Source organism: Anopheles coustani, chromosome 3 (assembly GCF_943734705.1).
Source record: "Anopheles coustani chromosome 3, idAnoCousDA_361_x.2, whole genome shotgun sequence".
Lineage (NCBI taxonomy): Eukaryota > Metazoa > Arthropoda > Insecta > Diptera > Culicidae > Anopheles > Anopheles coustani.
In genome coordinates this window covers 53611952-53627941 of record NC_071288.1, presented here as the reverse complement: position 1 = coordinate 53627941, position 15990 = coordinate 53611952, and the positions used below count along the sequence as shown (strand labels likewise).

General features: G+C 39.3%; 1 protein-coding gene across 3 annotated transcripts; it reads right to left on the bottom strand.

Moving 5' to 3' along the window:
• Positions 1-1788: 1788 nt before the first annotated feature.
• On the bottom strand, positions 1789-8168 carry LOC131258660 (uncharacterized). 3 transcript variants are annotated; one of them, XM_058260019.1, is made up of 4 exons: positions 8034-8168; positions 4993-5086; positions 2509-2798; positions 1789-2444 (listed from the first exon to the last, which is right to left on the bottom strand). In XM_058260019.1, the coding sequence occupies exons 2-4, from the start codon at positions 5063-5065 to the stop codon at positions 2322-2324; spliced, it is 486 nt and encodes a 161-aa protein (XP_058116002.1). In that variant the 5' UTR covers positions 5066-5086; positions 8034-8168; the 3' UTR covers positions 1789-2321. The 3 variants fall into 3 exon arrangements, with proteins under 3 accessions (XP_058116002.1, XP_058115999.1, XP_058116001.1); XM_058260016.1 differs by lacking the exon at positions 8034-8168 and adding an exon at positions 7688-7946; XM_058260018.1 differs by lacking the exon at positions 8034-8168 and adding an exon at positions 7692-7946.
• Between the last annotated feature and the right edge of the window lie 7822 nt (positions 8169-15990).

Below are 15990 nucleotides of genomic sequence, written 5' to 3'. Positions count from 1 at the left end.
AAATTGTGGCAAACTGATACCAGTGCCTGGCGTGCGGAACCCGCTCGGACACATGTCCTTCCGTCGTTCCGATGGCGCCAGCGTCGCAATGGTTTCCTCGTCTGTCGTCCAGCACATTCCCTGACATGAACCATCGACCTGCCGCCGATGGTGCGTCTGAAAAATGAGCATCTAAACGAGTGAACCGTAAAGCGTCTGGCCAAACACATGCAACAGGTGCTGCCAGTCAAACTGAATTGCTTCCACTTGCGTAACCAGAAGCGGCAGGATCCGGATGGTACCGTCGCATATACTGGCGGTATCAACCCTCTATTCCAGTGAAAGGCAAATGTTTCACGGTTCTGATGTGCGAAAAAAACCGTTTTATTCGATGGCATTGTTATAAACTACGCACAAATATTTAAGTATGGTACAGAATTCGTTGCTATTAACAATCATCGTTTTCCTGCAGCCGTTTCCGAGTATCATTTTTTAATGAAAATTATCTAATATTTGCCTCCACCAATAAAACGCCGAACGAATTTGATGGGCTGCTCTGCAGGCTGATGAAACGAAAATTGTCCACTGGAACCCATCAGGACACATTTTTCACGGCTGGTAAAACTTCGTGCGCTGTTCATTAGCGATGGTCAGCGATGGAGGGAAGGAAAACGGAAACGCATAAACAGCTTTGATTGATGACAGTTTTCGTAAGCCCACGTGTTTCCTACCCGCACGCTGTAAACGCGGCAATCATCGTCGCGGAAGTACTTCGATGAGGCTTAAGGAAAAAGAAAAACGATTGGTCTGGGAGGCTCCTGCGGTCGATCAACAAGTGGGAACATTATCAACGAATTGCAGCTGATTGAGATTGTTATTAGACGACTATTACATATTTTATGACACGAAGCCATTAAACACCTGCATAGAACAGCATATTGTTTAATGTGTTGTAGGGATTCAAAAAAACCAATAAAAAATTAACGACATCCAAAATAACACATATGAACAATGAAAACAAAATCGCGATTCTCCAGGATGAGTCAAACACAACAACAAAAAAGGTAACTTTTCATGGGGAATATAACACAAGCCTTCTGTATCTTGGATGCAAGAAAATCTAACGAACAAATCCTGTAATACAACATAAGTTTTCCACCTAAGATACTGGCGTCCTCTTCTGGAAAAATAGAGTAACATTCTTGCAAAGCTTAGAAAAAAAGGCTAGAAATAGACATTTCAAATTGTAATCACGTGTTTATTTCCTTATTTTATTTCTACACCAGAGAAGATTTCCATAATCCTTATTTAAGATTTTAAAAAAATTCGAACCATTCGTCACATCTTAAGTGACGAAAATTGTAAGTCAAATTGAAATCGTTGTAACAGATTATTTTGCAAGTAAATAATGGAAGCATTTTAGTCAAATTTCCAGGGATTGGTTACAATGATAGCAGATTTCGCTTCTGCAATGCAATTATCCTGCTAAATTAGATCGTATCATAAATATTACGCATTTATATAATTGATTGTTATATCAAGGATCTTAAAATAGATATAAATATCTTTTGTGGACGCGCAAATCAAGTGATGCGTTATTTTTAAAGCGTTTTAATGATGCAACTACTTGCAGATAAAACAAACGCTTTTTTTAAGAATACTTCTCTTTCTTCCATAAATATTTTGCAACGTAGAATATGTTTACGCACCCTTTTGATGGAGTTTTAAAATATTATGAAATTCAAAAAAATAAAATTAAATTCGTAGAGCAAATAAGTCAAGTAAACAATTACATTTTTTGGGAATAATTAAACGAAACTGTCCCAGCCATGACAGGTTTCGTCTAACTATTTGTTTTATTGTATCTTCAGTTGTAATTAGATTTGCAGTTTTGTAACTAACCGATTCAATACATTCTGTTCAGTGGTACATAACGGTTCATTGTATATTTAGTTTGTTTTCGTTAGGTTTAGCTTTCCTGCCGGCTTTCCATAACCTGTATCCGTTGTAAGACATACGTGTTTGTGTGACGATCGTTTGGGACAGTTGGTGCCGACGTGCATCCAGTTATAAGTCTTCTTACATGTTACTTATTTACATACACCCTCGATTACTCAATCCGTGAAGTTATGAGGTGTGGTTTATTTCATTCATGTTTGTTTTTGTGAAATTATTTGTTCTATGAACAAAACACAAAATATTGCTAAAATTTGAACAAACCCGGTGTGATTTTTTTATAATTCTGCTCAGTGGATGGTACCACTTATTTAGTGTTAAAAGTAAAAGAATGATGTGGTGACTTAGCATTGATCAACTAGAACAACGATTTCCTTCGACATGGTTTACTTCCGCTCAACGTCTGTCACTCCGGAGAGATCACGCTGAAAGGATGGTGGCTGATGTCCGGATTGTTGTTGTTGCAGATGCGTCGGTTGCTCGGATCTGTTGGCAGCAGATTCTTCCATCTGTAACAACATTGAAATGTATAGATGTTTTACGTATCACAGTCCAACATTAGCTACCACGTACCAGCTGTCTAAGCATTGCGTAGATAGCATATTTAAACTCTCGAGATTTAGTATCCGCTCGGTGTCCCAACACTGATGCGTCAACTCCATACACGTCGTTGGATCGAAGCCCGTCTGTTGAGGGATCCATAGTCCTTGGTTTGTCCATAACCAGCTTCGAATATGGAATGGGAAGTACTTCTAGGGACATCACCGAAGGGTCAAACCCTTCCGAGTAGATGGGTGATGCAGGTGCTGACGATCGTTTCCCGTGACCTCCATAACATGCATGCCCAAAGGCTGCACATCCTCCTGCAAAGATGTAGAATAGGATATTTTATAGAATCATAAATAAGCCGCTGAAGCAAAAATTATAAACAATTTATTGCCTTATCAGTTATTACGAAATTCAGTTCAGAGGAAACAGTTGATGCTATCATGAAAAATACAATACCATGCTATGAATAATTTTCTGTAAAAACAACCTTTTATTCTTGTTGGATAATGTCTTGATAAATGATTATCTCTTGTGCTTTGATGCATCATAAAATAGGCTAACAGCTATCATTTAATAAGCAGATTTTTATAGATCTTTTAATTTTTATATTTTTACTAAAGAGACCATATATGTTTCTGTTCTACTTCTTGAGAGTTTTTTTATTCAGAAATTGAGAATACGATTCCCTTCCTTAACTACAAAAAAAACATAAAAAATTTTATACTGCTGCTTTTATGCTAGATATGATAGTTATTGTATATCTTCCTTAGATCATTATAACTTGTGCAAGAAATACAATGATATTTCCTTTATAGGATTATCTCTGCCCTCTGCCTGAATTGGAATGGAGACGCATGGTTGTTCAATTTTCTTAAATAGTCCTATCCTAAATAAAGCCAGTAAGTATATATTAATACTTACTTACTAATATTAAATTAATCAATCATTTCAATTTCTATGGTTTTATTTAGGATAGGACTATTTAAGAAAATTGAACAACCATGCGTCTCCATTCCAATTCAGGTAAGTTAATATTAGTAAGATAAAAAGAAACGAAACTGCTTGAAGCTGCATCTTTTTTTTCTATACGCTAGGTAACAAATAATGGTGATAAAAAGAAAAATATTCAAGCTTAGTTTTCATTCAAACAGTATGCAGGCAATTGGTTCTAACAAAAGGGGATTTAATAGGTACAAGATGCAAGTAAGGAAGTTTATTGAATCAAGTGGGTGCACCATGGCAAAGTTTATCAAAAGAAATGATGAAACCGCTTTATGTGTAATCTACAGATTACTTTGTAAAAAAATGAATCTATCTAAACATGTAACAGATACAATCACATAACAATAAATCAGTTTTTATCTCTATCCAGACACTAATGCCTTAACCCATTGATCAAATTACACGATAAGGCAACGATTGACAATAGTTATATTGATATCAACAAACAATATGTTTTCATGGTATTCGTGGTATGAATTACATTTTTTATAACTGACTACGACGGCCAACAGTTTATTGACTCCAACTGAGGCAGGGTTAAAATAATTAACTGTGCAATCACTAATTCATGCTCTACCTTCATAGACAAAATGTCTACCAAGATAAAAAGACGTAGACATATCAGCCAAATATCGCTACTTTCATTATGCTGCGGTTTATTTTTCCATGATGGGGGTTGTACCACATGGTTGATGAAACGCAACAAACACACTAAATGTAAGCCTGAACGACCCGCAAGAAGGACACCTAGGACCCGTTTTGTTCCGTTGTCGTAAAGTATCTTGCAAAGACAAAGTGTGCAAAGGTAGCGTTTTATTTTTGTTCAGTTGATAGCATTATTATGAGCGAAATTGTGTGCGGATCCCGTGATTGAGACACCCAGTCATCGTGGACGCGACGAACCATCTTGTTGGCAACGTCTTCAAAATGAAAACAATAGGTACGGTTCACGTAGCGGGAGTAGCAGCCTGCATTACAATGCAATCTAATGCTGAAGCGAGTGGAAACCGCCTTGCCACTGGAGAAAATATAGGGCATAAGACGAATGTTGCATAATATGTCGGAAGTCTCACAACAAGGTGGCATCGGGGAAGTTATGATAATGATATTGTAGATAATAATGAGTGTCAATGGGCAAAGATGTTTCTTTTTGTAAACCTGAGACAACAGCAAGTGTGTACAGTACACGAGTACATTCTGTTCTTATAAAGTACTCGGTTATTTTTGTATATCATTTTATTATTTTAAATAGGTTTGTTTGCAGTTTTGACCGAAAATTTACTCACAGCAGTGAATGGTTTTAACTCAGAGGCAAAATATGGAAACACACAAAAGCACAGTATTTAAAAAAAGGTTAAAGTAAATGTGAAAAAGAACACTTCACAACCCAAATATCTATCAAAGTTTAGCTTTCACCACACGTGCACGAGTAATAATAACAAGTAAAACTTTTCCGACAGAATAAACTATTTTTGTCTTTTTATTCAATAATATAGTTTAACTTACTTTTTCCGCTGGCACTCTGGACTAACACGGAAACTACCACCAGGGTGAAACAGATTGTTGATAACTGGTGCATTTTAGAAAGCTGGGTCCTTCTCTGAAATGATAAACGGTAATAGCTTTTAATTAATAATAGCAAGCAAGTTTTTTCTAACACCTTCCGTCATATGTACAAAAATAAACAGGCAAACCATCACAATACCTTACAAGTAGCGCATAGTTATCCCTTGGCAAGTAATGGTTTATCGCAAAAATAATTAATGCCGACCCATTGACGACTAAACAAACACTTCAGTACGCTGCTATGATTCCGAAGCGATGGGAATTGACACCGGCTTCCCCCATTATCTCTAGTGAAAAATAATATATTTCATTTCGCTTCCTTCCAAGCCCTGTGCCCTGTGCCACTCTCCTGGGCATTTAAATTGGATTCAGTGGTTGCGGCAGTCAGAAAGGAAACGATCTTGCTGCTGTTGTACCAAACATAAGTCAAACGACAGGAATGATACACTACGCTGAAGATGGTTTCCAAAACATTGCCCCCCAAGGAAACATTAATCGGAATCGCAAGTGGCTATGCAAGCAGCGTCCAGTGTTTTGTTTAGTTTGTTTTTCATTTTTCTCAATCTAAAATGTGCATTATGCACTATTGCAATACAAAGCGCTGTTAAACAATGGAGAGTAATTGCTAACGTTCCCCACAAAATTCAAATTCCCGTGTTTTGTTAAATAAATCAGCTGCTATTTAAGCAGAAACTACTTCAAATACAAAAAAGCTAAATGTAATTAGTAACTTCTTCCAGGAAAACAAGTTTACTCTACTTATCAAATTTTTTTTGTTATCCTCCATATCATCCCAATCCTAATGATAAAAAAAAAAAGATTTACACAACACCCGGTTTTCATAATAAAATCAGTAATATCTAGAGTCGATTTGAAATGCTAGGTAAATTTACTTTATGTGTATTACTACTGCTCAAACCTTTGTTTTGCAAGCAAATAGTGGCTTAAAATTTCTATGACTATAAAGAGTGTGAGTTCCATTTGATAAGCTTCGATTATTTAACAACATTATTTTTTTTTTAAATATCGTCGCATGCTGTCTTAAATGCATACGTTCAACAAACTTGCCATCTTGCCAACATAGTTTTGTGAATTTCCGGACGATATAAAATCAGATTGTACCTAACTGGAATTTAGTCACATTCTGATTGATTCAGCGATTTGACATCGTTTGTGATTGCAATATTATAATAGGTTCGTGAAAATTGTATTTTTACTTTTTGCATTATTATCGTTCTGCCCATCGAGCACATGGCACCATATTAATCTTTCTCTTTCATTAATTTCGATGCTTAAATGGCTAAGCACGAGCATCCGACCGAAATCTTTTCATCTTCACTCTCATCCTCTTCCCTTCGCTAACCGCTTCATACTTCAACACTCACCAAACTCGTGCGGAATGAACTTTGCGTTACTAAAGCACTTAATTAAGCGCACCGCCTTATTCTCGTGTGTGTACACGATACGCACCCACGGCTGGTTGAAGGATTCTGGTGAAAGGATTCGAGCGAACGTAACGTAAGTGCGTCTGAGTCAGCCAAGAGTCAACCAAAAAAACCCCAAAACCAAAAGAAGGCTGCCGGTAGCCTTCATCGTATATTCCACGCACTACGGGGTGGACCCGTTAAAAGCCTGTTTAATTATTAACAGAAAACATTATTTGATACACACTTTCCACCTACGGTGCACAGATCCCGATTTCCGGTGTGGTATGGTACGATTCTCGGAAGCCGAAAAACCAGCAAGCGCCATATCGTGTTGGCCCAGATGCTCTTGGAAAGAGATTAATGATCTTGCGTGTGAAAATTGGTAGAAGCTAATCGCCACCATCCAGCTAATGAGCGGCAAAGGTTGGGGCTTTTAAAGGCTGCGAGAACTGGTTTGGTTGGGATGAGTCGGTGGCTTCCTGCTAAAACACCTGTCCACTACCCCGGCGGTGGTTATGCTCCATTTCGTGCATTCCCTCAAAACCTTACACTATTTTTTGTTGGATCATCTGATCCATAGCGTATGTCTTCCTGTGGGTTCCCCTTTTACATTTCGCATCCGGCGATCAACGAGGCGTTAGCAAACCGCGGGGCCGTAGCGCTTGCAAGGGAAATATTTGACTTGAAGCTCAGGCTAAAACCAACGAAACTATCTCGTATGCAAACCGTAGGGCCACACACGGGAGGACAAACACACACCGGGATGCTCCCTGGTGCGAATCGTGTCGTAAATTGTATCTGGAAGCGTACTATTCCAATTATGAGCCGGGGATGAGGATGGCTAACTTAATTTTGCCCACCACAAACCCAACGCTGCACGGTGACCATCCGGATGCCTGCGTCAAGAAGCTGTGAGATGGTTTTTTGACACACGGAAACTAACCTGACCCCTTCCCCATCCTTGTCTCCAATGAAACCCTCGGGCTCACATTTCAAAGGATTAACCGGTAGGGCGCGACGGAACATTTTAGGGAGTCAATTTAAATATTTGACGAGTCCAATATAAAAGATGCAGCTAGGATTGGGATCAAAACCGAGGTGGTAGGAGGGGATCTCCCTAATCACACTCTTTTCGTCACGGTACGAAACGGAGAGGGGTCGATCGCATCCGAGTCCGTCCCACACCATCGGATCATAATCGAACTTACATACATAATTTAATTTCCGCCTCCGAAGCTCCGAGTGGCTCTAGTGTCGCTTTGCGAAGCTCGCAAAGTGTTGTTGCACGTCCTTTCGGTTAAATTTGGTTGCACCGAATCGCCACCGGTCACCACCACCACACTTTCAGAACGAAATTTTGGGGGAGTCCGTTCTTCGTTCGCACTTAGCTCGCACCGCACTCGCACACTTTTCCACTGCTCCGGATCGTGTTCCGTGTTGCACACACCGACTCGGGGAAAGGTCCGCCACTCCTTTCGGTGCTCTTGACTACAGACACTCCGTTCGGGAACACGCTGGAGCAACAAATGGTTGCTGCCGAAGACAACGGCTTACCTTTTATACAACCGATGGGTAGCCGGCTGCCTTCCTGACTTTCGCCTTCCACCCAACGAGAAGTCCCTAATGGTGGCCTTCGCCCTTCGTAAGAGGAACTGAGCAGGATGGATATAGCCTGGTCGGGTGTTCGAGTGCCACTGCGCCTGCCGACGTGTGTCTTATCAGTGCCTCGGCCCTGGTTCAAGCCACTGGCCCAAGCGGGACACAAACACCGGATCGGTAGCACCAACTGGAAAGTTGTAATGGAACGGCGTGTGGACGCAATCCTGCCGGTACACTGGATCGGTTCACGCTCCGCAGACGCACTGCTAGTGCAGAATTAGTGGATGCATTAAGGTGTAAAAATAGTCCCGAGTGGCACCGAAATAGCCTAAAAACAGAAGCAATGAACAGTGGGAAACGAAGCAAAAAATGTAGTTGACATTTAACATTTCGTGGCACAACAGCTCATTTGGGGCAGCAAGCACTGAAAGGGATGAACTGTTTGGTCGTCGTGTTTAGCTTTAATGGGAGATCGCAATAGAAACTACTTATTTAAAATCCGAGGAACTCATTTACTGTTATTTTATTGTGCATTTAGGCCGTTTATCATAATCCTCATTAACACTATTTTATCAAGAAAGTGTTAACGAAAAATGCTGATTTTTGCAGTCTATTGTTTTCTAATCTGAACTCTGAACTAAACAAGGGCAATAAATCACATTTAGTGCTATGTAATATAAACGAATAGTGAAATATCTACGAATTTCATATAATTCAACTAATTTAAAACAGTATTTTTGATGAATATGAATGATGAACATTCGAACCACTAGCACAAAAGAATTTTCGAAAATGTAGAAACACAATAATCATATCCTAGCTGAAAAGAAAAAGTTATATGTTGATAACTTGTATATATATTGAAATTGTTTGGTTATAAACTGTTGTTAAATAAATAATGTGATGTTTGTCTGAAGGATTTTGTTATATTTATTATATGACCCTTAATTTTATTGTTGTTTACTTGTGGATATTATTATTTCAGAACAATATCATATCAATAGTTTCTAAAAGCCTTCACGATTTTCATCCGATAGATTATAAAAGTTTGATTGAATATATGTACATATGTTACGCTATGTTATTTTCACTCATTAAATTAAAAGAACAATATAAGTGAAGATTTGTAGTTAATTTGAGATCATTTTTTATTTTATTTGATAATTCCCTGCAGGCATCTGCGTTTCGTGCAGAGCTGATGCAGAAATGAAAATGCTGTTTGAAATGTTTACTGCTACCTTGCTTCGTTATACACAAAGTAGAATGCAATTACTAATGATACTATTCCCAAGTATCCCTGTGGCAGCCTCTGCTGCACCATCAACCAAGCCTCAAGTTCAATACCATTGAACTTCCCGCTAAGCAATCACCTTTGTGGTGGGGCTCAGCTTTAGCCCGTTACTGACGGTATGCTTTGCTCATACAATGCATCGTTTCTTAGTGGGAATTTTTCATATGCTGCATACGCTGCATCATGCACCCTCGGCCATCGCATCTTCATCACCCTACCGATGGCCCCTTGGGCGGTCAAAATCAGGAAGTGCCGGCGGATCATGAACCGATATCGTAAGCTATCTATAAAACGGTCGCGGGGCAATTATGATAAATTTATAACCGTTCTAGCCATCCTCCACACGTTCAGTGACTTCACACTCCTGCCAGACAACCGTGATTAACTCTACCCGATATGTGCCAAATATATGATGGCCTTAAATGAATGAACTTTAAACGGTATAGAATTGTGGGAACCAATATTTACCGTATATACCGTATTTTACTTTATCCCTTGGATCATGTCTTATTCTGTGAAATATCATTCTGTTGGTATTTATTTCACTTCTCATATTTTGTAATGCTCAGCTAGATGCAAATTCTCATGTTCTTTTTATTTAAAATGAAATCAATTATTTAAAAATTTTAGCGTAACTTATACAAGGTTTTGAAGCATGTAAATTGTGGTTTAAATTGTTCCAAAAATGGCCTAAACCAATTTTAACTTCCTCATAGAACAAACAACTATGTTCAGGGAGTTATTTTCAGCCAAACGTGGAAATATGCAAACGCGCTATCTAGAGAGCGTGCAAACACATGGTCCTAATGAAAGATACACAGTAAACTGCAAGCGAACAGCATGTAATTTTAAAGTTTTATATCCGACAGGGGGCCAATTTTGCGAAGTTACGTAAAACATACGGAAGAAAAAGTTGGCTGGTGTGTGCGTAATGATCGCTTTAAGATTATTTCATTCTTGTAGAGCCAGACCAATGTATACCATGGTGGGATGTTTCGCACCGCAACACGATGTGCACAATATCCCAATACTCTGCAGGGCAGGATTTATTAGTTTAATGCGAATCTGTTGTATGATAATCATCTTTAGGTAGATGCTTTTGAATGTAATATTTTATTTGCCTCTTAATGGATGTAATACACCCAATAAACTTTTCACACTTCCCAGTGCCACACGGAAAATTATTTAAACAGTCGAATGGAAATTTTATAACATCACTGTCAACAGGAAGCGGAGGCGCTATACTTCCGGTGCGAGAAAGTCACATTCATTCAGCCACCGAGTGCAAAACAACAAACCACTCGAAAAAACGGTCGTCCACCTACCTTCAGCCCTTCCTCTGGTTGACTCCAATCGTCTTCCATATTCAGGGGAAAATTAACACTGGCCCCATCGGTTGGCTGGCATCGTTTGTGGAGGGGTGGGTGGACAACATTTGTGCGCGCATAGAATCACTTAAGTCAAGCGCATCCACGAGGCGCCCCCTATCGAAGCACATGTATGAAATACGTGAATGAACTCATCGGAGCGTTCATGTGTTTGCGTTATTTTTGGGAAATACGACAAGCGTTTGATTAACTTTTTTCCTACGTTCCAACGTTGAGTCGTTTTTTCCCCATCACCGAACAGCAACAACGCGTCGCAGGCAACGTGGTCAGGCGTTATTAAACTACAGAACGTGACATTCGACGAGGAAAATGCGGTTGTGGGCACTGCGATGCTGTTGCCGTTACTAGGCGAATAGTCACTGATAGTGCGATGACGTTTGATCGATGAATCTGGGTTGTTTTCGATAAACCGAACTGGTTTGCCTAAAGGTCTCTCGGATGAAACCCACAAATTTCATGCATACTCCATGCGAGAGTGAATAGAAATCAAGCATTATTTCGTCTGACGTGTAAGTGCGAAACCGTCCACAGCTTTTCCAAGGAAAGCTCGGTAAGTGGATCCGTTTGGAAACAATCGCCATGACGAATGGAAAAACGGAGCCCAGCATTTATCATGCACCCGGAGGGTGGGCGTTATTTTATTGTCTGAAAATTGACATAGAAAGTACCGACAACGGGTTCTGAAGGTGGAAACTTTCAAACCGCGCGTCCGACCAACAGTGTGGGGGCTGCTGATTGTGTGCACCGATACGCACCAAGGCAAACGAATCGGTCGAGATTGGTCGGGTTGAGAAGATTGGGCTGCATTGTGCGAACCCTGGAATATTGTATTTTATGCTCAAAGATCTCGACATTTCTCGTAGACGATGCCGCGGTCTTGCTCTTGGTGCTCGCATATGGATGTTGGGAAGTTAGAAACAAGGCGATATTATGTAGTTAAGCCATGAACAATGATCACGCCGAGTGTGAGTTCATTATTTGAATTGACACATTATAATTTAAAAATAACAAATTATATAGCGCTGGTAACATCACTATGCCAAATCGACAGACCAGACATTATTTTAAATAAAAACAATGGTTGTTTCATACATTATAATACGAACACATAAATTTGATTAAATTTTCAAGTGCACATCAAATTAAAGCCTATGAAAAAAGAAATCCCACTGCCAGTAATAAAATTCCAATCCCACCAGCCCTAATAAAATTGTTTCGCTAATAAATCTTACATTCAAAGAAAAGTAACACTTTCAACGTAAGTATTTCCCTGCAGATACACATATATTTTCTGTGGGCAGCACAACTAACTTGAGCGGTTACCAAGAAACTTCACTCTGTTTTGTTACATGAATGGTGAAATTACACATTTCAATTGTAATTTATCTAATTGTTATTTACCTCAGGATTTCAGTTTTACTTTTTTTAAATTAGGTTGCAATTGATATGAATAGTCCATTATTAATCACACTTATCAGATCAGAGCTGTGCCTACATCAGCAGATAACTTTTACCCCACACTAAACAGTATGCAAAGTTGTAAAATTCCAAAGAGATGGCCTTGCCAATGAAACAGTGAAATGTTATCTCATCGATCTCAAAGTTAGATGCAATACATGCATAAAATCGTGAAATATGGCTATTCAAAATTAAGTCAAATTGGTAACTCGTTGTTAAAGCTGCGGAAAACACTACAATACAATACAATACACAGCTTATCACTTCTTAATATAAATAGAAACAGTATTGAATGTGCGTGAAGCAACAACTTCAAATAACTGAGGTTCTTTGTCATATCGGATTGATGATAGTGTAGCATACGCTATGCACAATCTTAACTAGACACACTTTTATTGGTCGAAGCCAATCTATTCATATTTGATTCAACCGAAATTATAAAGATGCAGCATAAGCAAATTCCGATCAACGCAGCGAAACAGCGCAACTCGTAAACAAGTTGCGACTCGATTGTGCGCGAGCATTGCACCCTAGTAATATGACCCATGGCAAGCCGGCGTCGGGCATTCGAGCCAAGTAAGCATGACCCACAGCGGGCCGGATGTTATGAAACAGACAGGGAACGATGCGCGCAAAAACCTTTGCGCGATCGAAGTCAACAACCTAACTATTCTTGAAAAACATCAATATATCCAATCAGCATTTATAGAACCGATAAACAACTTTTGTAAAGCAGGTCAGCCTCATTACCAACACTTATTCAACCACCTGTAAACTAGCCCTAAGAAACCGTATAAATAAATCGATACCGAATAGACCAGAGAACTATTCGGTGGACACTGATCGGACGTGGTCGTAATGCCCGTCGCGTATCCAGTAAGTTAAAAACTTCTGAGTTTTCATCTAAGTCCAAGTTGTACACGATGACAAACCCTCCGCTTTGATAAGTCCGCGACCGCGAGTGGTTGCACGCAGTATGCGTTGATACAAGGTGACCACGAGTTATGGATACCGTATATCCACCACATGGCGACCGTGACAGGACGGATATGCAATATAATCCAGTAAAACTGAGTGAGAAACAATAGGTCCCGAAAACATCGAACGAAAGACAAATGTTCCCGACGGAAAATAAGTACTGTGAAAGTACTAAAGAAAGTTGATCCAGAAAATTGTTTGCATTGCAGTGAGTAAATAAATGCACCGAGTGAACTAAGTGATCCTAGGTGCACCATACGGTTCAGGACATGAAAAAAAAGCCGTGCTAATTATATTGGTAGCAATCTTTGCTACGGATAGATTGTTAAAATACACCTATAAACTACTGGTAGCCCAGGAAAGTCGCTCTGGACGACTTTTGACGCTTCCCAAATAAAACAGTGAAATGGACACAAGATGCCAAAGTGAAGCTAAAACAATGAAAAAGTGAAGAAAAAAACAATTCAAATAATGGTGTGCGAGAAAGACAGAGTTAAATAACTTGGTAAACGAAGCAGTGTCAAGTTCACTATAAAAACAGTTTTGAAATGTAGTATGCTACGCAAAGCACAGTTATCGGCAGCAACGATTCGAATGGTTACCGAAAAGGCATAAGCACCGATGGAAATTGTAGACAGCGACAAGAATTTGATCGAATTACTCGAGTAACCGCAACGGCACTCGTATCGAGGGAAAAGATGCACACGCAGCGACATTGAGGCAGTGTCAACCGTAGCAGAGAAGGATGACATCGTAGAACGACAAGCCCAGCCTCCGGCGCAACATCATAAGGCGTCGAAATAAAAGATAAGTTTACATTTGTTTTAAATAAGTATAAGTGATTAGAACAAGGTTCGTAAGGAATGAAATATTGATTAGACACCTGGTATGGAACAGGACAAATTTTTCGTATTGCAAATATCGAGATTAGATAAAATCGGAGCAAACTTAAAGAAAACTCCTTATAGAAGGTACAGACCTCAAACAATAATAAATAAGTTGATCGAAGCTAAAGATATCTATAACGAAACTATTACGCATTTGGAAGTCGCTTTTGCATACGAAAAAAATTTGAAAGACAAATTACTGGTATTATGAATGAGATATTTCGAAGTTAAAAGGTTACTAGAAGAAAGAGTTGGAGAACCAACGCTGTTCTCATTAAAGACCATATCTATTGTTATTATTGTCCTATTGAGACTAAAAGAAACCATAAGAAAAACCAAAATGGCTAGCATACTAGAAGCAATTAAGACAGTTTCGGCTGTCATGCCAAGATTCGATGGAGACGAGAAAAAACTCGACGGAGTTGTAAGATCCATCGAGGTATTGAATGCAATTGTTAATAATGATAACAGAGCTGTTATCATCAAGAGCGTCCTATCAAAACTTGAAGGAATTGCAAAGGAAGCGGTCGGAAACGATCCTAGTAGCTTAGAGGAAATAATAAATAAATTGACAGAAAAATGTAGGAAGAAGAGAACACCTGAAATGGTGGTAGCACAGCTTAACGCAGTAAAACAAAACGGATCCATTGAGGAATTCGGAAACGAGATAGAGAGGCTCACTAATATGCTGGAAGCAGCGTATATATCAGAGGAAGTTTCAAAGGCATTGGCTCACAAAAAGGCCACAAAAACAGGGCTTAAAGCATTGGCCGATGGTATAATGGACATTGAAACACGTTGTGTCATTCGATCAAAACAATTCGAAAAGCTCGCTGACGCAATTGAAGTAGCCGTCGAATTGGACAATGGAAAGTCATATGCACAAGTATTGGCGGCTCACCAACAACAAACACAGACTAGAAGACAAGGCTCAGATTACGCCAACTCAAGCACAGGGAACAGAGATCGTTGGTACCCACAAAACCAAAGTTACCAACCCAACTATCAGCAAAGAGGGCATGGTAACGGTTACAATAACAGACGAGGGTTTAGGCAAAACGGATACGCTAACACGAGAAACGATAGGCGTCCGTCTAATAGAGACCAAAATAATGGTCGCAACAACTATGACCGTAGAGGTAGGCGTGGTGGTCACCAACAAAATACTTACGGATATAACGACAACCGTAATAATTCGGTAAAACAAGGAGGAAACCGGTACAGAGAGTACAACGGAAACCCTAACCAACAGCAGGCGAACAGTAGCGACCAAAGAAATAATAACTCTGGTAGGCAAAATGCACCATGGCAAAACAACAATACACAACCCAATGGACGAGTGTATACGACACAAGAAGTCGAACCACAGCAAAACAATGATTTTTTAGACAACAATCGGCAGCCCAACGATTGCCGATCCTCACAATAAATTTGTCCGCCAATAATTTCATTATCACACAAATTGACATGGCTAATAATGCAACATCAACGCTTATTCTAGACACAGGCGCTGATATTTCATTATTTAAAGCAAATATAATCAAACCGGATCATAAAATTAACGGACAAAAAGGAATAAATCTAACTGGTATTTCAAGTAACACAGTACGAACGCTAGGATCAACGTATTCAAACATGAAGATAGGAGGTCAAATGATCAGACACGAATTTAAATTATTACCAAATTCTATAGATATTGAAGCAGATGGAATTTTAGGCAGAGATTTTTTTGTAAAACATAGATGCATCATTGACTACGACCTTTGGTTATTAAAAGTTGACATGCAAGGTAACTATGTTTCTCATCCGATTGAGGATAAGGTTAACAACGGATTTGTTATACCTATGAGAAGTGAAGTGGTACGAAAAATCAACATTCCTAATCTAAAGGAAGATACAGTCGTATTTGC